The sequence below is a fragment of the Sorex araneus genome, chromosome X (assembly GCF_027595985.1).
Source record: "Sorex araneus isolate mSorAra2 chromosome X, mSorAra2.pri, whole genome shotgun sequence".
NCBI classification, from domain to species: Eukaryota; Metazoa; Chordata; class Mammalia; order Eulipotyphla; family Soricidae; genus Sorex; species Sorex araneus.
Window position 1 is genome coordinate 203,134,284 of NC_073313.1, and position 24,879 is coordinate 203,159,162.

The 24,879-nt window shown below is 38.4% G+C and overlaps 1 protein-coding gene across 2 annotated transcripts in view; it reads right to left on the reverse strand.

The window, feature by feature from the left end:
• Nucleotides 1–5,237: 5,237 nt before the first annotated feature.
• ABCB11 (ATP binding cassette subfamily B member 11) overlaps nucleotides 5,238–24,879 on the reverse strand; it is a 92,273-nt gene continuing 72,631 nt past the window's right edge. For both annotated transcript variants that reach the window (XM_055122373.1, XM_055122372.1), the window contains exons 22-27: nucleotides 21,732–21,973; nucleotides 18,668–18,824; nucleotides 16,079–16,276; nucleotides 9,044–9,250; nucleotides 6,548–6,694; nucleotides 5,238–5,760 (exon numbers count right to left, since the gene is read on the reverse strand). In XM_055122373.1, coding sequence (XP_054978348.1) covers nucleotides 5,560–5,760; nucleotides 6,548–6,694; nucleotides 9,044–9,250; nucleotides 16,079–16,276; nucleotides 18,668–18,824; nucleotides 21,732–21,973 — 1,152 coding nt within the window. In that variant the 3' untranslated portion in view covers nucleotides 5,238–5,559. The remainder of the gene's footprint in view (nucleotides 5,761–6,547; nucleotides 6,695–9,043; nucleotides 9,251–16,078; nucleotides 16,277–18,667; nucleotides 18,825–21,731; nucleotides 21,974–24,879) is intronic.

A 24,879-nucleotide genomic window follows, 5' to 3' on the forward strand; every position in this document is an offset into this window, starting at 1 on the left:
TGTTTTTTTTTATTATTTCAGAACACATCATCAACATATTCCAGGTGCTACATTTTAAAATAATTATAAAATTGTCTACATTCATGAATGTACTAGTATATTCAGATTATATTCTCATTAAAATAATTTTTTCCTTAAAGTTTGTAACTCATAATGTTTTCTTTTAATAAAACAACTGGAGAGATGGCTGAAAGGGCTGGAGTATGTACTTTGCATGCTGGATCCCCAGGTTCCATATCTAGCATGGCATGTTTTTTCCAAGCACACTAGGAGTGCCCAAGAGTACTGAGCAGGAAGTAGCTCCTGACCATCATTGGATGTAGCTACAAAACAACAATAAAAAATGTTTGTTCTGCCAAAGTCCCTCATTAGTTCATATGAATACAATGTTCTTCATCTAAAGATATTTTGCAAAGTTTCTGATTGTAAGGTGTAAGGCAACATGTTATGGGATAGAATCCGAGCTAATGTCTAGTAAACCTCAAATTGTGCAAGGTCAGGGCAGGAAATCCATTCACTATCCCTCTCTATCTCATATGGTAGCCTCTGGCCACAGGTAGAGATTGGGAACTTGATATGTAGCTACCTTGGTGTGAAATATGATGACTCTAAATCTATCCAATTTTTAATGTAATAAAATAAGGTGAATTATCACAATAAATTACACCTATAGTTTATATTAGTGACTCATAAATATATTTCCATTAAGAGGCACTTCTCTAACTTAATGGGTTAATTATTTAGGGGTTATCACTGTCACTGTCATCCCATTGCTCATTGATTTGTTCGAGTGGGCACCAGTAACATCTCTCATTGTGAAACTTATTTGTTATTGTTTTTGGCATATGCAATATGCCACGGGTAGCTTGCCAGGCTCTGCCATGTGGGCACGAAACTCTCGGTAGTTTGCCAGGCTCTCCGAGCAGGGCAGAGGAATTGAACACTGGTCAGCTGCGAGAAAGAAGAACACCCTACCGCTGTGCTATTGCTCCAGCCCTTGGGGGTTATAAAGACTGCAAATGCAAAATAATTATTCAACTAAAATATATCACTATGTAATACATCTAAGTAAAGTACTGACAGAACACTCCCCAAACTTTCTTTAGTTCTTCCATGACTAGTCTCTAGTTTTAATTTAAACTGATATTGAGAAGTTGGGAGATAGCTTTATGGGCTGAAGCACATATTCTGCATGCATAAGGCCTGGGTCTGATCCCTGGCACTGTATGGCCTCCTGAGCACCGCCAAGATGGGAAGAGAATACCATGATGGGAATAGCCCCCGAGCCTGTTGGGTATAAGCCTAACAAAAAAAAAACAAAAGTTAATATCATACTGATAAGTTTATGGGCTGGAGAGAGCACAGCGGGTAGGGCATTTGCCTTGCACACAGCAGACCTGGGTTCAATTTCTCTGCCCCTCTCGGAGAGCCTGGCAAGCTACCGAGGGTATCTCTCACACAGGGCAGAGCCTGGCAAGCTACCTGTGGCGTATTTGACATGCCAAAAAACAGTAACAACAAGTCTCACAATGGGGACGTTACTGGTGCCCACTCGAGCAAATCGATGAGCAACAGGATGACAGTGACAGTGATAAATAAGATTCTTAAATGAATCAAGTGGGATAATATAAATTCCTTTTATTTGAAAGTTTCATTTCCCTCAGAGCTAATAGCTAAGAATCTACTCCCTATTCTCCTATATGTAAATTGCTAATGGGGGGCATGTCAGGTGTCTCGAATTTTCCTTGAAGATGCTTTTCTTGGAACCCCATTTCTGTTTCATTCAGGACTGGCTGCTCTCTGCAATAGCAGTCTTTTTATTTTGGAATTCCCTTCCTAATCAACCTGGAAAATCATCATTCTATTTTTGAGCTAGATGTGCTGTTTCCTGGGTTCTGTGTCTACTTTGTCAACTCTAGTAGTTGGGAAAACCCTTCTATAGTTGGTTGAGAAAAGATAAAGTGAGAACTTGAGATTTTACATGACTTTGGAATTTCTTTATCATTCATTCTCATCCTTGAGAATATTTAGCTGGATGCAGACTACCAGGATAAAAACAATTGTCCGTCAGAATAAAGAGAAGTGTATTTCTTCTAACTTCTAGTGATGTTTTCATGAAGTTCTCTTTATAAAACTAATATATTAGATACAGCATGTTACTTCATCTTGGAAAATTTTTATTACCTTTTCTCCTATTTCCAAAATTACATAATAATATATACAGGTGGAGTATTTATTACATTTGATATTTTGTGAAGTATTTCCAGTTGGAAACGTATATTCACCAATTATAAGACATGGTTTTGGATAACTTAATAATTTTTTCCTTTCACTGTCTCTAAAGCTCTAAAACTGTAAATTTAAAAGATAAAAATAAACAGCTATTGGATAATTATTGTACTTCCTTGATTGCTACTCTAAATTGTTTTTCTTGCTTTTATTTTCACTGATAGCTGTTTTTCTACTTCTAGAAAATTTCCCTCATTTTGTTTTTCAATTTTGTATATGTTATCACTAACTGGAATTATAGGGAGTTGGATCACAACAGAAACTCATCCTGAATCATCAGTAAATACAAAAAAGACTTGAAATTGTTAGAGAGACATATTAAAGAAGTCTCTTAGGTATTTAAAGAGCATTTAGAATAAATAATTGTGGAGATCAAATCTTATTGGCGATACAAGATATGGGATGAAAATGGAGACATTAGCGCTCCCTGGTGTTGCTACAGATATTTGCAGCTTTATTTTTATGCTTTTAAGGGTGCGATTGTTTCCCTTGTCACCAAGGTTCAAAAAGCAATTGTTTTTCCAAATAATTTCAAGCTTTATTTGGTCAACCTTTTCCTTCTCATCAGTAACTTTCAAGGACATTCTTTGCAAAATTCATTCTATTCGTTTCTTTGTCTTCCCCAATACACCCATTTCAGGATTGGCAGCCTTTCTAGCATAACACTTATGCTCTTCCTCTCTCTGTAAAATGCAAACCTAAGCAAACGGAATTTTATTTTCTTCATTAGTAAGGCAGCAAGAGAACATGCTTACTGAAATGTTTAATACCTTATTCTGCAACTTACTTGTCATTGTCACTTTTCATAATACCTAGAATATATTTCTCTAACCTCTTTTTCCATGACTTGATAACTTTTAGCTTTATTGACTAATTGCAAATTTCTACATGTTATTTTATTTTTTACAAGAAAACACTGAACCAGATATATAAACTACACAGATAAGTACATAAGTATACTATATTCAATATTGAGGCTTAACATGTAGGCAGAATTTCATTTGCTGGTCTTGGGAATTAAAAAATAATAATTATACACCAAGCAAGTTTGAGATTAAAATGGAGTGGGGAGAAGAAACTGTATTGGAAGAAGAACTTGAAGGGAATCATTTTAGTGATCAAGAACTCTTCAGATCTTTCTACAGGTTCATTTTGATGGGCTCTTGTTTTTATTTAATTAGTTGGGAATAAGTTCACATTTCATTGAATAAATTTATTAGCACTTTTAAAGCACTTTCCTAATCTTTACAGTTATCTTATGTTACCTTTTTCCTGGATGCTCTTTGTTGTCAATTTTGCTTTTTTATGCTGAACTTTTCCCCCAAGGTGTCTGGTGATCCAAGGGCAAGGCACTGCAAAGCCAATGACTACTGAGTGCAATCTCCTAACAGTGGGGTAGAAGGGGGGAAGATTTGGAATTTTCCTGTTCATATGTAACTTTGCATTCATTCTCACTCTCTTCTGTGTTAATCATTCCTTCAACAGTAATTTGTACCCTTTAGTACAAACTTTGCTGTGAGCTTTCCCAGAGAAGAAATCTCTGGCCGTGTTTAGGAAAGGACTGTCACAGTGCTGCAGGAGAGTTATCCTATATTTCTGTTTCTCTATATAAGCTTTTAGCCTATCCTTCTGTTTTTATGTCTATCTTCACCTCCCCCTTTTCCTATGCCCACACACCAGCAGGACCCGATGTCTGTACAGTCTGAGATTTTTCTTGGCATTTGTAGTACAACAGTTCATTGCTTTTAGATTCCCCCTCTAACACATTACATTTTTGTTTGCTTTTTATTTTCTAAACCCATTACCATTGACTTGTATCACTTGTCATCCCCTTGTTCATCGATTTGCTCGAGCAGGCACCAGTAGTGTCTCCATTCGTTCCTGTCCTGTGCTAGTGTAGCCCAATGGCGTCTGCTTGCTCCAGGAGCACAAAGAGCCTCAAACCGTTCATTCAGGGTCTTGAAGAAGAAGTCTGACCATCTTGTAGGTGGGCGGCTAGGCGTTCTTTCAATGTCCCGTGGAATCCAGTCAGTAACAGCTCTAGTCGAGCAGTTGTCTCTAAATCATATTATGTGTTCAGCTCATCTGATTTTCGATGCCTTGGCAAATGAGACAGCGTCCCTGATTCTTGATCACTGACTTAGATATGGACAAATCCAAGTTTGAACCCTGGCACCATATATGATCCCCTGAGCATCACCAGGAGTGATCCCTAAGCATAGAGCCAGGAGTAAGCCAGCTTGAGCACTGCTGAGTGTGCCTCAACTCACCCAAGCCCTAACCCTATCACCACCACAAGAAAAGGAGAGAGGAGAGAAGGGGAGGGGAAGACAGAGGAGAGAAAACCCATTACCTATTGTCTATTTTGCCTTCTGGCTTCCCAAGTGATATTGTTGCTATCATTTTGTTTTCTTTATTCTTGTTAGTTTATGCCTTCGCTAAATATTAATATCATTTAATGGCATTTTAAGAGGACAAGGAGAAGATTCATGTTTTCTTGCTTTCAATTATAGAAATTTGTATAATATTCAATGAAGCCACACTCGGTTCAATGCATTCTTTTCATTTCATGAACAGGATTTTGTAGAAACAAAGATCGATAAGGATAAGGAGTATAAGGCCTGGGATAAGAGTCCCTGCTCCTGCAACACTGACCAGTTCTAGTTCAATAAATGTTGATTTCATCACACAGAAACTACACCATGAATCCATTCATAAACCAACATTACTACACATAAGCCTCTTTCTTCCTACATACGTCTAAGATCAACCAGTGTGCTGGTCATCCTGTTCGTAGCTTCATTTAGATATGGATAAATCTGCTTTCATGAGCAAGAAAAGTTCAGTCAAGAAAGACAGTTTGTCTTTAACTCTTTATTATTTTTCACATGGGACTTTGATCCCATTCAACGAACATCTGTCAAATGTATATAACAGGCCAGGCTTTGTGTACATAGCCGTTGTCATGCTCAAAGTATAAATTACCCCGTGACTTCTTGATGGTTACCATGCACTAACTCGAATTGGCTCCTCAATTGGGCAATGGCTGAGCACAAGTTTCACATAAAATTTTCACTCACACTGAATTTAGTTGCTTATGTTTCTAGATAGAGAAATCTAAAACTAAGTGTTTATTGAGGATCATTAGAAATTAGTTTGTTTCCAATGTATAATAATGCCTTTAAAAGCAAACATCGATACTTCAAGAAAAACAACTGATAGCACTCATATAATTGGAACAATATATGTACATAAAGTCCTTCATCCATGTCAACTGATGGGGGCTCCTGTAGTGACGAGTTTGTAGTAGGCACCTTTCTGGGCCATTAGCTCTTCATGGGTCCCCTTTTCAACCACTACTCCCTGTGACATGACAGCAATGATGTCTGAGTTCTGTATGGTAGACAAACGATGGGCAATGACAATGCATGTCCGACCTTCTCTGGCCTTGTCCAGGGCTACCTGCACCGTCTGAAAAAGGAAAATGAAAAGTTGATGCAGATATATATCGTGTCTTTTCCCTCTAACATAAGACTGCAGTTGAATACCACTGGAGTAATGATTCTGTGTGCAGAGATTCAATCCAAAGGCTTGATATGAAAACTAAAACTGAACAAGCATTTGTAGAACACCAGGCATTGAATATTTAAATTCCAGTACACAGGCAGGGAAATTTTAGCAAAATAAGAAGGAACCAAACTCTAAGACCACTATATAATTTTCACTAGTTTGCTAAAGTGAAACTGAAGAGACAATATAGGACAGCAATTAAGTGGTCATTCCCTTATTGGCGACATTTTAGTTTTCTGAAAATGGAATGTTGATTTTTAAGGAGTAAATTATAAATAGTAAATTTTACCATTGTATTTTGCTCAATTTCACTTCTTTTAATGCAAGTTGCAATCAGATATAGCCCTTTGTATTGCATGTTACTTACTTGCTCTAGTCAGATGACTTTAGAACTATTTAACATAATATTTAACAGATGACCTATATTATTTTATTTTCCTGAATACAATTATTATTTGACCTTGAAAAATGACACATAGTCTAAATAATTTTTAAAACAATTCTTATTTTAAGGTTATTTTTTAAAACTTTGAAGTGATTTTATTTTAAATCACTTTTATTATCTTTGGAATATTGGGACTTCCTACTGTTAATCAGAAAACTAAAAATCATGCCATTTGATATGAACAAACGTTAAAGCAAAACACTCACTTAAAATTATCCAAGACTTTAGGAAAGTAGTACATACCTTTTCACTTTCTGTGTCTAATGCAGAAGTAGCTTCATCAAGTAGCAAGATTTTAGGATCTCGTACAATAGCTCGGGCAATAGCAATGCGTTGTTTCTCTCCTCTAGATAATTGAGAGCCCTGGGATCCAACATTAGTTTCATATTTCTAGAAAAAAAGTATGGTAAATTTGAGAACTAGAAGTAGCCATTGTTCTTGTTTCTTTTTGTCAGGGTTTATAACAATGCTCCTTTGTGAATTTAGGTAATTTACTGGTTTTTGCAATTAAGAATAGTGAATGAGTCCTTTTATAAGCATGTCAAATACTTTTATCAATGTAAAAAATTATAGTGTTGTGAAAATTTGCATTGGGAAATGAAAGGACTGTATATGCCTTTCAGTGTATTTCTTTGAGATTTGGATCAAAATTATAAATTGCACATTTCAGTCTTTCTGTGTTCAGGTAAGTTACCATATGTCATCAAAAATTCTCTCACTTATGACTTCCTTGTTTCCAAAATTCTGTCTGAGAGATATTTTCAAACATAAAATGATCACAAGAACCGTCTTTGGAGAGATCTACAAGACCACTTCTGTACCAATAAGTCAATATGGAACACAAGCCATGGTTTGAATCGCTACTCTGTTATCCACTATACCCATGATCATGAGCAAATTACATTTTCTGTCAATGCAACTTAAATAGTGCAAAAATTAATAACTTATTCACATGTTTCTTAAAAGTTTTGATGGAATAATGAATGAAAATCCCTCGCTAAATATCTGGCATGACTACATAAAAATAGTAATATTCATGGAAAATTTATGGGAGTGGAGCTATAGCACAGCGGGTAGGGCGTTTGCCTTGCACGTGGCCGACCCGGGTTCAGTTCCCAGCATCCCATATGGTTCCCTGAGCACCGCCAGGGGTGACTTCTGAGTGCAGAGCCAGGAATGACCCCTGTGCATCGCCGGGTGTGGCCCAAAAAGAAAAAAAAAAAACAACATGGAGAATTTACTATGCATAAGTTATTTTGCTAATCATACTGTCACTTAATTACCACAGAAATCATATTTACCTTATTTTAAAGATTATAGAACAAGCATAGCTAAGTAAGAAAATCGTGTTAAAGCAAACCACTAAAAAGTAAGGACTCTGAAATCTAAATCCAGTGTGTCTCCTTCTGGGCCCTTGACCACTCCTCTACCTGCCTTTCAAACAAGATCTGTTTTCTTTCCCTGTTTCTTTTGCTTCTTGAAGAATGCTCAACCAAACCAAGTAAAAAGTTCGTGACAATCTACTGGGTCTTTAAGAGAAGGTGCTAAGAAAAGGATGTTGTTGGCAGTTCTGTTTGTGAATGAGGCACAAAGATTTGTGGAGTAAATTGATCTTCTAGGGAGTATGGCAGTTTTGTTACTCATTCGATATGCAGCTAATAGTAATTTCTATTTACTGATAGAAATTGATAGAAATTGGTAAATAATTTTTATTTACCAATCACATTAAAGTCAAATTAAGAGCTCATTATAGAAAAAAATTGTGGAAAAAGTGAACAAAAAAGTCCACCACAATATTCTATCTTGGAGATTGAGCTGAATCTTAAAGTCAGATGTCTACTCTCAGCTTTATCCGTTCTGAAGAAGCTTGGATTCTCTTTTGAACAACTCTCTATGTGTGTCTCTCTGCCTCTGTCTTTCTCTGCTGTCTCTGTTCATATTTATATAAACAAAACTATCTTAAACATACATATACATATTTTAACCAATTATTCAAGCTATTAACATGATTACAATATTGTTGAAGTTTCTGGTGTTGCTGTACGAAGTAACTACACATCCCATCAACAAAATACATAACATCCTTCACTAATGTCTCTTTTTCACCTTCAGTTAGCCTCTTTATTCCTTCCTATCTTTCCCCTCATTGCTTGGTAATCTAAATTTTATAATCCAAGGCCAAGGGTCTGTCATTGTTCAATATTATCCATTCTCTTCTTTTATCTCTATGTATCAAGGATGAGTGAAATTATCCATTATTCATCCTTCTCCCTCTGAATTGTTTCGCTTAACATAACAACCTCCGGTTCCATCTACATTTCAGTGAACTGCAAGACTTCATCTTTTCTTACAGATGCATAGTATTACATTATGTATATGCACTGCAACTTTATCCATTTGTTTGCCGCTGGACATTTTGATTATTTCCACATCCTAGCTACTGTTCTAGAAAAATTATAGGAATGCACATATCTTTCAAAATTGATGCTGCTGTGTTTTAGGGGTAAGAAGATGCTAAGTGGAATGATTGGGTCAAACGGTAGCTTTGTTCTTAGTTTTCTGAGGAATCTCCACACTGGTTTTCAGAGGCTGAACCAGATAACATTCCCAAAAAACATTAATGAAGATTTCTTTGTCACTGTAAACTTAACCTTACTGAGTCATAATCATAATACTTTTTGATTAGTTGATTTGCTCCATCCCTGGGTCCCATGGGGAAATCTCTGACTTGATACTTACCTCTGGCAGTGACATGACAAAGTCATGCAGCTGTGCCTGTTTTGAAGCTTCTATGACTCTTTCCCTAGAAATTTCTTTAGTGTTATCTCCATACTTGATATTGTCCATTATACTACAGGCAAACAACACTGGTTCCTGGGAGACAATCCCAATATTTGAGCGAAGAAACTGGACATTAACTTTTTTGCTATCATGTCCATCGATCATCTGTCAAAAAACACAGGGCATGAAATTTTACGTTTCTAGCTAGCAAGAAGTTCAAATCCTACTGTTTGCATTATGTAAGACTCTTGTTTTGCATAGTAGACAACTACAGGGTCTTGTAAATAAATAATGATCCTTTTGACCTTCAGAGATGATATGTGAAGGAGCTGCATCTAAGTTGTTATGATCTGATTGTAGTTTTGTTTGTTTCCAAAATAATAGTTCTGGGTAAAACATACAAATAAGGCACTCAGGAAAGTAACTGATTTTAATAAGTACCCCTTTGTGTTCTTACAGCATACTCTCCACAAATATGCTGAACTCTTCATTTGGATGCTCTGTAGGCCTGAAAACAAATTTTTTTTATGTGACATTATTGGATAATATAAAAACTAAACCCATCTTCTTGATTTTATTGTTGTAACTCCTGAATGATTAAGATAAGCAGAAAGGAATACACTTGTTTACTTTATCGATCAACAAAACATATACTGCCACAAGGACATCAACATAAAGACATGCTGGACAGCCTTGTCTACTATACGAAGAACAATCTGTCACTGTCACTGTCATCCCTTTGCTCATCAATTTGTTTGAACGGGCACCAGTAATGTCTCTCATTGTGAAACTTATTGTTACTGTTTTGAGCATATACAATACGCCCCAGGTAGCTTGCCAGGCTCTGCCATGCGGGCGCGATACTCTCGGTAGCTTGCTGGGCACTCCAAGACGGGAAGAGGAATCGAACACAGGTCTGCTGCATGAAAGGCGAACGCCCTACTACTGTGCTATCACTCCAGCCCCGAAGAACAACATTTATTTTTAAAGAGCTCATTGTCTAGTAAAGCAATTAAGTACAGGAACACAAATTTTGCTAGCTGAGCTGTTTCATAAGAGTTCTAGAATAGTAAAGGCATAGTATTCTAATATCCTACTAAAATATTTGATTCTGTGATTTCAAAAAATTACGTCAAATAGTGTGAATTTATTTTAGGTCCCTTTTTAGCAACATAAAAAGCAACCTATTAGAGAAAAAAAGCATTTCTCAGCAATTAGTTCTTATTCATCTAAATTTATTTTTTTCATAGTGCAATTTAACATGTAATTGAATATGGATTAGTATTATAAGTTACTAGAAGATAGATGACAAGCTTAATGCTCTTTAGAATCTTTCACTAGTCTTAATTTAGTTCTTACTGAGTACATCATATGCAATTAACTATTGAAGATGTTAAATGTTTGTAGTGGGTAACTTCTTTAAGAACAAAGAGGATTTTAAAAAATTGCTAAAAAAGTGAGATTTTTTCTCGCATCAAAAATTGTAGAACTGTTTTTATAGAAATGTAACAAAATGCTTTGTTACTATGAAATGCAAGAAATCATTTTGATTTATTCAAGAATATATGGCTTCCAACTTGTGCCTGAAACATTAACTAACACAGAGAAATATACTTAAAATATGTGTTGATTTCTCTGTCTAAGTTTTAAAATATATGTATGTTAATATTGGAAAGGCCATACATGAAAGATTCAGTTTCTAGCATGTCATGTAGCTCAATAGTAATCTGGGTACAAGATAGGATAAGTGATATTTGTGAAACTAGACCTTCAGCTTTATAGAGATCAGACTTCCCAGGGCAATAAGCTTTCTAGGTATTTAATCATCAAATAAAATAAAATACACTTAAAATCAATGACAGAAGTAACTAGAAATGATAGCTAACTAACTCCTTATTGTCTAAATTTCCTAGATTCTATCAATATTTGCTCACTTGCTTCCTTACTTCACTTTATGCAAGGGAATCTTTAGTTGCCTCTTTAAATTTTCAGTTTTCTCTTAATATTGTTAGCTATTTTCTTTGCAATAAAGAAACATACTGTTCACATAAATTACATAGGTAATTTTTTAAAATATTAGGATTAAACCATCAATCAAGTGTGGAACAGAATGAAATATTTTGGGTGTACACTTTTGAACTGATTTTAGAAAACAATTTGCATAGGTACTCCAATCAAAGAACAGTGAAAACTAAGAAAGAGAACTATAAAATAATTCATCTAATAAAAAATAAAACATCAAAAAGAATTCATAGGGTAATAATTAGTCAGCATGCACACAGATTCAATGCAGTCCTTATAAGGATACTCAGGACATTTTAAAAAGAAATAAGACAAAACACTCCTGAAATTCATATGGAGCAATAAACTCCCATGAATGGCTAAAGCAATCCTTGGGGAAAAGAAAATGGGTGGCATCGCCTTCCCCAACGTCAAACTGTACTACAAAGCAGTGGTAATTAAAACTGCAGGGTATTGGACTAGAAACGGACCTGCAGATTAATCGGAAAGAACTGAATATTCTGACACAGACTCTCAAGTATATGGTCACTTAACCTTTGATAAAGGAGCAAGAAGTGTGAAGTGGGGCAAGGAAAGCCTTTTCAACAAGTGGTGCTGGGAAAACTGGACAGCTACATGCAAAAAACGAACTCAGACCTTTGTCTAATGCCAAGTACAAAAGTCAGGTAGAAATGGATTAAAGACCTCAATATCAGGCCTGAGTCCATAAGTTATATGAATGAAAATCTAGGCAGAACCTTCCATGATACTGAAGCCAAAGTCATCTTCAAGAATGAAACTCCACTGACCAAGTAAGTGGAAGCAATGATAAACAAATGGGACTATAGGAAGCTTCTGCACCTCAAAAGAAACAGTGGCTAAAATACAGAGAGAGCCCACAAAACGGGAAAAATTATTTGCCCAATATCCATCAGATAGGGTGTCAATATCCAGGATATAAAGACACCGATAGAACTTTACAAGAAAAAAAAAACCTCCAGCACATAAAAAAATGGGGAAAAGAAATAAGCAGAAACTTCCTCAAAATAGAGATGCAATGGCCAACAGGTACATGAAAAATGCTCTACACTGCTAATCATCAGGGAGATGCAAATCAAAACAACAAATGAGATATCATCTTACACCACAAAAACTGGCACACACCAAAAAGAACAAGAACAACCAGAGCTGACACAGATTCGGGGAGAAAGGGATTGTCATTCATTGTTGAGCTGCAGTGATAGTACGACGGGTATGGCGTTTGCCATGCATGCGGCCAACCCAGGTTCGATTCCTCTGCCCCTCTCGAAGAGCCTGGCAAGCTACTGACAGTATCCCGCCCGCACGGCAGAGACTGGCAAGTTACCCGTGGCTTATTCAGTATGCCAAAAACCATAACAACAAGTCTCACAATGGAGATGTTACTGGTGCCTACTCAAGCAAATCAATGAGCAACGGGATGACAGTGATACAGTGTGATACAGTGTTGATGGGAATGCTGACTGGTCCAACTTTTTTGGAAAACAATATGGACATTCCACTAAAAATGAAGTCATGAAATTTGCTTATAAGTGGATTGACATGGAGAGAATCATGCTAAGTTAAATGATTCAGAAACAGAGGGACAAATATAGAATGACTGCACCCATTTGTGGAATATAAAATAACATAATATGAGACTAACACCCAAGGGCAAGGAGGATCACTCCACTGTTTGGAAGCCTGCCTCATGTGTTGGGGGAGAAGGCAACTGGATAAAAAAGGGACCACTAGTCAATGATGGGCGAGGGATTGCTCGGGATGGGAGATGTGTGCTGAAAATAGACTAAGAACCAAACACGATGGCCTCTCAGTACCAGCACTGCAAAGCATGATGCCCAAAAGTAGAGAGGGAGAGTAAGAAGGAAGGTGCCTACCACAAAGGCAGGGGGGTGGGATGAGATGGGAGTGGTGGGAGGGATACTGGGAACATTGGTGGTAAAAATTTCCACTGGTGGAGGGATGGTTGTTTGATCATTGTATGACTGAAACTCAATCAGTAAGCTTGTAACTCTATCTCATGGTGATTAAAAAAAAAAAAGTAGTTGAAGGGAAAAATATCAGGTTTCAGAATAGCTGGCAGAATACAGACATTGAAAGGACAGAAGACTGAAAGCACAAAAGAAGAATGTTTCAGAAGAGCAATAAAGAAAAGAAACACAAAGCTAAAGTAATGACTTCCTTATAACTATGAGATTATAGCAATAAGAAAAACTAATTTTCAACGTTTAAAATTGGTCTAGAATGAAAGCTGAAAGATAATAAGAAAGATAATAAGATAATATAGAGAGTAATTAGCATGCATTCTTGATAATACTATAGCTCTTAGAACTTGAGCAGTAAAAGGAAGTACTGAAAATTGTTACAATTGCTAAAACTCTCATTGAAGAGTGAGAATTCAAGTGAAGTTTTCTATAGGTGGGGGAACAGAAACAAATCTATTAGTTAAATTTATATAGAGAGAAACCCCTTCAGCAATATATCTATATTAGGATAAAATTGATAAAAGGAGGGGGTGCATTGAGGAAAAACTAACTTGTCCGTGCATTAATAATAAAACAAGAGTCTAAAATTGGAGACAGGAGTAATAGTATAGCAGGTCGGGATATTTCCTTGCATGTGATAGGATAGGGTTTGATCCCCAGCACCGCATATATTACCCCAAATTTTACCAGGAGTTATCCCTGAGTTCAAAGCCAGGTATAATCCCAGAAAACCACCAAAGAGTCTCGGGCTGGGGCCGATACTGGCTTGCGCTCTGCCGAGATTCAACCCGGGTGGCCATGCTTTTGCACGGCTGTTTTGCTGCTGAACGACCAAGTTTCAGAGGCCAGCTACACTACTTCTGGTCCCAGCAAATGCTTGCAGCCATGTCTCTAGACTGTGAACTAAGCCTCTGCCCCATGCTGCCCCAGGAAGAGAAATGATGCAAATTCCAACATAAATCTCCCTGAACTTAATTACTAAAATACAGAAGTCCTAAACCGTGCAGCTGCTACCGTGGCCAAGCTACTTCATATCTCTTCATGCTCATCAATGGAAAACTAATTATCAAATGCTTACTTGTCAGTAGGGCTGTATTTTTGGGGGGTAAACTCCAACAACAATAGTGAGTTGTGTATTGAAATTCCAACAACAATAGTGAGTTTTGTGTTGAAATATGGAATGTAATCAAGGTAAAGAGAAAATGAAGTGAAATTTATCAGTTATGCAGGCAGGGGTGGGGGTTGGGGGTGGGAGGTATACTGGGGTTTTTTGGTGGTGGAATATGGGCACTGATGAAAGGACGGGTGTTTGAGCATTGTATAACTGAGACATAAGCCTGGGAATTTTGTAACTTTCCACATGGTGATTCAATAAAATAAATTGAAAGAAAGAAAAAAAGAAAACCACCAAAGTATAGCCAAGAAAGGGGATAACAATGTTAAATCATTAAATAACTATATTAGTGTATTATTTATATATTAAGTATATATACAAATTTAGAGAGACATAGATGCAATCATTGTAAGATCTGAAAACCTCAAATATTTTAGTCTAGCTCCTTTGGAACAATGGAGGTTCCAGACTGGTGGAACATGGGACTGTTCTCTATTAAAACTTGTTCTTAATGTATTGCAAACCTCTGCCTATATTTCAAAAGAAATAAAAAGAAAAGGAAAAAAAGAGAAAGAGATGCAGTGGAAAATAAGCTCAAGCAATTCATCACTTTTTCCAAACTCTTGCCACAGCTCATAGCATATAACAAATTGAGTTTCTTACATTATTTAGACTTAAACTTATATTATTTGAACTGAACAAAGATTGTGTCAGATTTTCCATACCAGACCCCATCTTGCTCATTTGTCATTATGTTTCCTATCACCCCACTTTTCCATCTCAGCCATTAGTTTCCTAATTAGTGTTTTCTGCTCCATTTGCAGTCAAAGTAAATGTTTCTGTTAAATATATTCAGCTCCTACTTTGCAGTGTGTAACAAATTTTCTTTTCCTAACTGGTCAGCAAGCCATCTGGTCCCAGGAAGAATTTAATGTTAGAAATCAGGAGGTAGAGTCAGGTCAGCTGGCTAATGACTGGAACTGAACATCATCTCCTGGGGTAAGCATCCAAGGCAAGCACTTTGAAGTGAATCTGGTAAGGTATGATCTTTTTTTTGTGTGGGGTGGAGGATGTTAGGTACTCTGGCACCACCTTCAGTGGTGCTCAGGATGTGTTTCTGACTCTGCGCTCAGGGGTGACTCCTAATGGTGTACAGGAATCCATAACTAGTATCACTGTCATCCCATTGCTCATCAATTTGTTTGAGCAGGGACCAGTAACGTCTCCATTATGAGACTTGCTGTTACTGTTTTTGGCATATCGAATATGCCACGAGTAGCTTGCCAGGCTCTGCCATGTGGGCGGGATATTGTCAGTAGCTTGCCGGGCTCTCTGAGAGGGACAGAGAAATTGACCTTGTGTAAGACAAATGCCCTACCCTCTACTTGTATCAGGGATGTGAGTTGGGGTCAGCAAGATGTAATGCAAACATCTGGACCTCTGTATGATGGCTCTGGCACTGACAGGGTACAATCTTGAAGATTATTTTTAGGGGCTAGAGATAGTCTGCAGAAATCAAACTTCTTCAAAGCATTTTTTTTTTTTGCTTTTTGGGTCACAACCTGGCAATGCACAGGGGCCACTCCTGGCTCTGCACTCAGGAATTACTCCTGGCGGCGCTCAGGGGACCATATGGGATGCTGGGAATCGAACCTGGATCGGCCGTGTGCGAGGCAAACGCCCCACCCGCTGTGCTATCACTCCAGTCCCTTCAAAGCATTTGTACTGTCACTAGTGGAGAGATAGGTGTTGGAACACTGTATGACTGAAACCCTAACAGCTTTGTAACTATGTATCCCCATGGTGATTCAATTAATTAATTAAATATATAAATAAAGCATTTGTAGTACTTACCACCTTCCCTTGATCAGGATCATAGAAACGTTCCAATAATTGAATGCTGGTACTTTTGCCACATCCACTGCTTCCAACAAATGCCAGTGTTTGCCCTGGACTAACTGACACTGAGAGACCATTCAGAACTTGTATATCAGGTCGAGTAGGATACGTAAATTTACAGTCAATAAAGTCAATCTTCCCTTGAAAGTTGTCCTGTGGAGAGAAAGATTGGAATTATGTGTGTGTACTCCTACTGGAATCTACACTAATGAATGTACATCTGTCACTGTCACTGTCACTGTCATCCCTTTGCTCACTGATTTGCTCTAGCAGGCACCAGTAACGTCTCCACTGTGAGACTTGTTACTGTTTTTGGCATTTCAAATATGCCATGGATAGCTTGCCAGGCTCTGCTGTGCAGAATATACATCTATATCTAAAATTTTTTTAATCCATGCTTAACATATCTTCAAAGTTATGCTGCCAAAGTGAAAAGTACAGGGACAACAACTTAATTAGTTGTCATTCTGTTCTCTATTCTAGCAAGTGAATTGAAAGACATTAAATCTCTTATTTCCATTCTAACCTGGGGGAATTTGTCATCTATTCTTTCACAAATTGAATGGAAGAGAATAGCTAGAAATTAAGATTGTATATCATAAAAGCCAGTCACCTCCAACTCTCTATAGCTCTCTCCCAGGAAGAGTTCTATCATTTGAAGTTATCATACTGCACTGAAATTACTTAAAGAAACTTCTGTGAGTCCCAACTTTTAAAGAAGAATTCAGTTGTACTTTTTGAATTATGAATCCTATAAATAAATGGACATTCAACAGACAATATGCAGAGACTTTATGCTTGTTGAGCGAAGCATAAACAGATAATTCAATGAATTTAAAAATATTCCTGACTTTATTTTAGCTTTATGAGGGTTTAGGTTTGTTGTGTTCTCTTGAACATACTAAAATTTTTTAATAGAAAAAGAAGACAAAAAAAAACACATATGGGAATTGCCACTTTGAAGAAATTGTATTTTAAGATTAATTTGATCTTTCTGTACACATGAGCTAAAACTTGAACTTAGATAAACATAGATTAAATAAATATTGTTGAACAGGAACAACTGTTTTTTAGGCAGTATAATAACTGAGTCTCAAAGAGATCTCTTACTTTGTTCATTCCGTGACTCAGGTAGTCCCCAAGCTTAGCAGGCAATGATTACCACCACCACCACCACCACTACAACAACAACAAAATTTCCTTCCATCTTCTAACCATTTGGAATCTATGATTCCTTTATTAATTTAAAAAAAAATCTGGTGGCTAGAATGATAGTAATGCAGGTAGGGTGTTTGTCTTGCAGGTGGCCAATCCAGGTTCAAAACCCAGCATGCCATATGGTCACCCCCACCTTGAGCACCACTAGAAGTAATTCCTGAGTACAGAATCAGAAGTAACCCCTTAGTATTATTCAGTGTGAAACAAAAAGCCAAAAAAAAAATGGGGGGTTGAGGAACCATACTTGTTAGCACTCAGTGCTTACTTGTGTCAGGGTTTGGGGGAGTAAGATCAAATCCAGGTCAGCCGCATTCAAGTCTGGTGTCCTACCCCTGTACTATGATTCTGGCCCCTCTCACTAATTCTGTATGATGGAATTAGGACTAGATACATCTGTTGTTAGAGATTATGAAGAAAGGGAAAAAGAAGTTAAATATAGCAAGGATTAAGTTTTTATGATGTACTTTCACCTTTTTTTGCTTTTGTTTTTTGGACCACACTGGTGATACTCAGGGGCTACTCATGGCTCCGGGCTTGGGGATCACTCTTGGCGGTACTTGGGGTACTGTATGCAGAGTTGGGGTGCAAAATGGGGTCAGTCGCATGTAAGTATCCAGACTTATTATATCCCCTTTGCTGTTTAACCCCTGTACTATATTAGACCTGTGTTTTCACTTTCATGGCCTTGGGTCATCCATGTTTAGCTATATGCCTAATGAGGTTGGGAGGGATCACAGAAGACAAAAAAGAAGCTGAATGCAGGTCAAGGAGATAGCCTGAGGGACTGAGCACATTTGCATGCCAGAGGCTGGGTTTGGTCCCTGACAATAAATGGTCCTCAGAGAGTTCCAGAGAGCTAGAGTAACGCCCCACCCCTAAATAGCAAGCCAGGTCTGTGTGTGGGTGGGGGTGCAGGAGCAGATCCCAGTTGTAGCCTGGAGTCTCTCAAAACACCACTCCCAATTGAGTGAATTCCTATTTTAGGCCACAGGAACTTTAAAACTCTCTGGTGAATGTGTTATAAAATGTTTTTGTGATTCATCCTTCATTTTATTATTGTGCAAGGCAGAGTTGGGCAAGCTACCCGTGGCATACTTGATATGCCAAAAACAGTAACAATAAAAGGCCTCATTCCCCTGACCCTGAACTTAACAGGGACGAATAAGATGTTACTAGCACCAGCTCGAGCAAATCGATGAGCAATAGGATGACTGTGATACAGTGATACAGTGATATTCAAACATGCACACATACACACACACACACACACACACACACACACACACCCCTCACTTACTGCCTTTTTACCCCCACGACAGTACTTACCCATTTTTCACCTGAAGTGCTATACACATTTACTGGAGGCTGTCTGTCTAGCAGTTGAAAAAAGCGTGCAGCAGCAATTTTGGCTTTGGCATAACTCGGGGTGTAAGAGGAGGCTCTTCCAATAGCTGTGGCACTTAGTACAACTGATGAGATCACCCTGCAATTAGACAGACACCTGGTGAGAGTGGTGTCATTGCCTAAAAGGCAGGCATTGAGGGTCTAGCTAGAAAAGAACTGAGGAACCTTGAACAGGTCAGTTTAGACTTGGCAGAAAATGTGAGATTTAGAGATTAGTAGTTTTCCAATTGTTCTTTATGAAAAAGGGGTGATTAGTGGATAGCAGGTGGGGGCTGGGGAAGACTGATCTACAAACCCTGCTTCAACTACAATAACCTCTTTTTTTGTTTGTTTAAAAAAATGCTATAGGAAGGGGTGAGATAGTATGAGGATTTAGGTTCTTTCCTTGCATGCACCTAACCCTGGTTTGATCCCCAGTACTGTCTCTGATTCCCAGAAACAGTCATGAGTAAGCCCAAAGCACTGTTTGTTGGGTGTGACCCACTCCTCCCCTGCCTTCCAAAAGGAAGGGCCCTGGAAGATGACCAGATTGGTTAATTTTTTAATTAAAATTTTATTTTACTTTTTTATGGGCTGAGAGAATCTTGGTATTATATAGACTGTGGATTGTGATTTGTACACCAAGCATGGAAGACTGCTTTGATGGTGATGGGAGAGGGTGTTTGTGTTTCATTGCTCACTTTATAAACAGAATTTATTTCAGTCCAGACTTGTAGGCCAAAATATCCCCAGGAGCCCAATTTAAAGCTTAAATGATTGACAAGCACTTAGAATAAAAGAAGAATAGTTAGAATGTGATCTTTGCCTTTCAAAAAGGAACCAGAAACTGGAGCTGCCTGTACTCTCTCAACTTTTACATGTAGGCAAAAAACATTCTTCAACAAGTCTGAATCTAACAAATAAATTCTACATCTTATTCAACGCACTTAGATGTACTCAGGATTGACAGTGTAATAGATTATAAAAATGGTTAATCAATTATTACTCTGGATATACCCCTCTGCAAGCATAACTTTTTGGTGATATGTCATTCATAATGGGCAATTTGTTTGGTCTTTGCCTCTTTCCTGGCACAGAGATATTAATATGCTTGTAATTTCCTAAGTGTTTAGAGCATCAAGTATTATAGGAGAGGTGATGTGAGGAATTACATAAGGAATGAGGACAGTAGCTAGCATGTTTGTTCAGGGATCAAGGACACATCTCCAATTCTTGGCATTGCATGATCCTCAGAGCACCACTAGGTATGGACCTGATGACCCCTAAGCACTGCTGGAGTGGCCCTGGTAGTCCTGGCACCATGGTGCCCAGAAACACCACATCCTTGGGACTATAGTTTTGAACTATCTGGCCTGATTTGTGAGTACTGCCAAGTGTTACCCTGGGGCTACCTGGACACAGATTTGGAGTATTCCCCAGACAGACACATACAAAAAAAATACAAAAAAACAAACTAAAAAAGGACTATTTTGTGTATCTGAAGAAAAACCTTGAGACCCCAAGCCAGACTGCCTTGATGTTACCAAAATCCTGATAAAGCAAGGACTTAAAAAAAAAAAAACAGTTTTAGACAAATATGGGCTTGGTTGTATGACTTTCTTTGGCCAAATAAATATTAGAAAATGTAATGTATAAAGATATTTTAAAAGTACTTTGAATATTAAGACATGTCCTTTTCATTGCATTGGAACTCTAAAAGTATTATATGTTAAGAAAAAAAAAGCTTAGCTGTTCTGCTGTTCTAACAGCTGTACAAAGACAAAGACCCACTTAAAAGGCTGATTGAGTAATCTCACTGCAGAAGAACCACATGCAAAACCCACAGGATGCTAAGCAATAATACCACCCCCTGCAGTTTAGACTACCACACATAGTGTAATTTTTTTTTTAACTGCAAAAGTTAATTGAGTATGGTGTATGGTGCTGCCAGCAGGTCAACCTGTACCTGCGGGTGAGTGCATCAGCAGCCTGATGGTGCCTTTAGGATTCCTGATACCACCAAATTGCCGCTGTGTCTTTGGCTGGACCCCAACAACTTGGGGCCAAGTTTACCAAGAAATTCAATATTATACTTTTATTAGGTATGTGGGAGCCATGTCCCAAGACCACATCTGGCTCAGCTATACAAGCTTATTTATTGGCTTTATCTCAAAGACCCATAAACAAATCTCAAAAGAGATCAAAAGCCACAGTTAGTCTCAGACCTGCTCGTGGCTGAACAGACCAAGGTAAATCGGAGGGGCAAGCGGGTTAGCCTGGTGCCCACCCAAGCAGATTCCCTGGCAGCCGCTGGCTTCCACAATCCAAAATTGCCACCATCCCCCAGGTCTGACTCCACTGTCTCAGGACAGACCTCACCAAGATATAATCTGCTGAGAATTCGGGTATGTGGGTTTTATGACTGAAATCTCCAGGCTTTCTCCAGGTTGGGATGGGCTCTCTGTGCTTCTAGAAGCCTCGGGAGTCACATCCACACCCCAAAGCAGCGGCCCAATTGAAAAACTACTCCAGCCTTACCATCTGACAAAAGTATTGAATGCCCTGAATAAACACCATGAGCTCTTAGCACTTGTATTGCAAACCAAAATGCACAAAAGGAAAAAGACAAAGAGAGCAAGAAGGAAACAACCTCCCACAGAGGGAGGCTGGGGGCGGTGGGGGGCAGGGTGCTAGGTGAGGGGTGGATGGTGGTAGGGAAACAGAGTACGTTGGTGGTGGGAAATGTACACTGGTGGAGGGATGGGTGTTGGATCATTGTATGACTGAAACCCAAATATGAACAGCTTTGTATTGGTCTGTCTCATGGATATTCAATTGAAATTTTTTTTAAAAAAGCAATGTGGAGTTCATACCCAATTCTAATCAGCTTAATCAATGGCTGAATAAATAGCAGTACTCCTACATTAAAAAAAAAAGTTAACTGATAGGTCCAGGCTATACCCCCTAGAGTGCTGATCTTTTGTGACCTTGATTGGGTAGTCCTCACCTGAACACATAGTTGAAATGGAGCCCCTCACTGAGAATTAAGTATCCCCCATATCTGTAGGAAGCGGAATTTGCAACAAAGACTATGCTTTGGGAAAAACCAAAGCAGAATCCATAAATATTTGCTTTCCGAATGGCTGTCTTGAATGGCTTCTCCAATTCTGTTTCAAATGCTTCAATAAAATGCTTCTCCTTCCCAACTCCAGCAACTGTGCGGATATTACTGAGGGCTTCATTTGTAATCTGAAGAATGAAAAATAGTTTTAGAATAAAGATAAAGATCAGAAATTTCAACTGCTGCATGGATTAGATCTGGTGCCAGTGGTGGAATTTAATATACATCAGACAGGAACATCATCTGGGAATACAAAACATTTCTGGAGACCACCTTAACTGGACCATGAAACTGTTAAATTCAAGCTCTGATTTATGCTGACACAATTTTGTTTCCTCTGCTTGTGGAAGAAAAGAGGTGAGAAGTTGAAGAGAAAGTTACACAGGACTATCTTTGAAAACTCTGTGGCTTTTTGTTCATTTATTTGAAATGCCTAAGATAGCATGGTTAGATGTCTTCTGATATGAAATACTAATAATATGTATTAAAATGTTAAGTTTAACTTTCTTTAAGCAAATTCACATAGGGCTTCTTGCCTAATACTGCCACAGAACTATCTAGGTGCCTTTTGGAGGTTGACCGGGTGGCTTACATACCATACTTGGACCTCATGCTGAGATGCTAGGAAGTAACTGTAGATGTTAGTAATCTAATAGGCTTTGGTTGGTAGGCCATGCACTTGGATAACAATCCAGGCTATGCATTTCAAATGTTTTCAAGACTAATTTCATCCCATGTTCCCATATAGTGCCCTGAAAAGCATGTTTGAAAAGCCTGGGAGAAGGTTGTGATTTATCAGTAAAAATATGAGCAACCATAAGATGGTCCTAGAAAACTAAATTAGAAAAAAGAAAGCCAATATGACAGATTTTGATTATTATGAAATCATCAAGGCAAAGAAAACGAGGAAGAAAATAATCAAGCTTGAAGTTAAGAAGATTCAAAAGGAAACTCTCCTGAAAATTTCTGCTGCTAAGGGTACAGCTACTGTAGCTGCTGCAAAGATTCCAGACAAAAAAGCTGACCCCTGTAGGCCAGAATGTTCTTGCCGAGAAAGCTGCAAGTCAGAATACAGCAGAGCCTCCCAAAACTCAAAAGTTTCCCAAAGCTTTCAAAAACTCCTGCCGAGAATGTACCTACACCAAAAGCACCTGTCAAGAAAGCATAAGATCACACAAGGCTTGACATAGCAAGTTTTTTTGTTGACAAACTGGAGGAAACATGTTTGTGACTCAAATAGCAGAGTATATGGCTTGTATATGAGAAGTTGTCAAGAGAATGAAGAATTTCGGACTCCAGGCACATCTTTCCAACTCCACCATTCTTCCTGCACTAACATAAGCCTCAAAGATCTGGGCCCTGCGAAAACAGGATAAGAATGCTATTGGGGTCTCCCAAAGAGGAATCGAAATAGCTATGCTTGGAATATCATGTTTCACTCAAGTGAGAGAAGGAGTCCAGAGTTCCAAACTCTGTCGATGATCGAGAATCGGGGACACTGTCTCCTTTACCAAGGCATCAAAAATCAGATGGGTCACACATAATGTGATTTGGAGACGTCCGCTGGACTAGAGCTGTTACCAACTGGATTCCCTGGGACATCAAAAGAATGCCTGGTTGCCCACCTAAGATATGGTCAGACTTCTTTGTCAAGGCCCTGAATGAATGGTTTGAGGCCCCTTGTTTTCCTGGAGCAAGCAGAAGCCATTGGGCTACACCAGCACGCAACAGGGATGAATGGAGATGTTACTGGCGTCTGCTCAAGCAACAGGATGACAAGTAATAGACGTGATTAGAATCCCTGAATTCCATCCTTGACAGCACATGTCCCAGCACTGCCAGGTGCAACACTGATAATCCCAGAATACTTCCAGGAGTGGCAGTATTAACAAAAAATTATCTTGACAAAACATTACATAAGATAAATTAAGTGTACTATGAATTTGTATTTGTTTCAATCCAGACTCTAAAGTGAATAATAACTTTTTGTTAGGGTCCTATCCTGGAAAATGCACAAAGGTAAGTTGATTTCTACATATAGAATCCTCTTGGGTTCTACTCAAGTATAGTATATACTTGGGAAGTATACTATTTCTCTCTCTTCACTGTGTCACTGTCATCCCGTTGTTCATTGATTTGCTTGAGTGGGTGCCAATAATATCTCCATTTGTCCCTGTCGTCATGCTAGTGTAGCTCAATGGTGTATTAGGGACTCTTTCAGGGTCAGGGGAATGAGAATCATCGTTGTTACTGTTTTTGGCATATCAAGCACACCATGGGTAGCTTGCCAGACTCTGCCGTGCAGGTGGGATACTCTTGGTAGCTTGCGGGGCTCTCCGAGATGGATAGAGGCTTTGGGGGTGGCTTCTAATCGCCTTTACAGGTGTTCCCAGTCTACCGAATGTAAGCTTTTGGTTGACTGGCATGTTGTAACGATCTGCACACTGACAAACATGCACCTGCCTGCATCTCTGGGCAGCATCTGTGACATCTGCGGTCTCAGGTTGATCTCCTGAAGAGACAAAATCTAGATTACAGTAAATTGCTTTAAAGAATGAGCCTATTATCTATGAGCATGTGAGTGACTTCTTATTCCAGATAGGTGTCATTCCCTTCTTCATTTACCTCTTACCATCAAATAATAATTAGAACACACTTGGGAAAAGTTTAGTGCCTAACTGGAGTATTTGAAACTAAACTGTATCTTACAGGTCTACTCAGGGAATAAACTATCCAATATAGAGACTAATGAAGTATAAAAATGTCTGTGCTTTTAGAAGATGCTAGTTCCTTTCTGTGTTGGCAGTGTGACCTGGACAAACCATTGAGCTGAAGAAATAGGACAGAAAGTGGAACTGTCTACTCCTGTGAATGAAAATAGACCAAGTTAGAATGTGGAAAATAGCTAGAAGAAAGGAAAAGACATAATAGGCCACCCTGTGTTTGCTTGTTCACCCACAACCTGTTGCAACTCTACTAACAGAGCTTTATTAACAGCCTTTGGGCAGAGATACACAGGAAGGGCCAAGTGAGA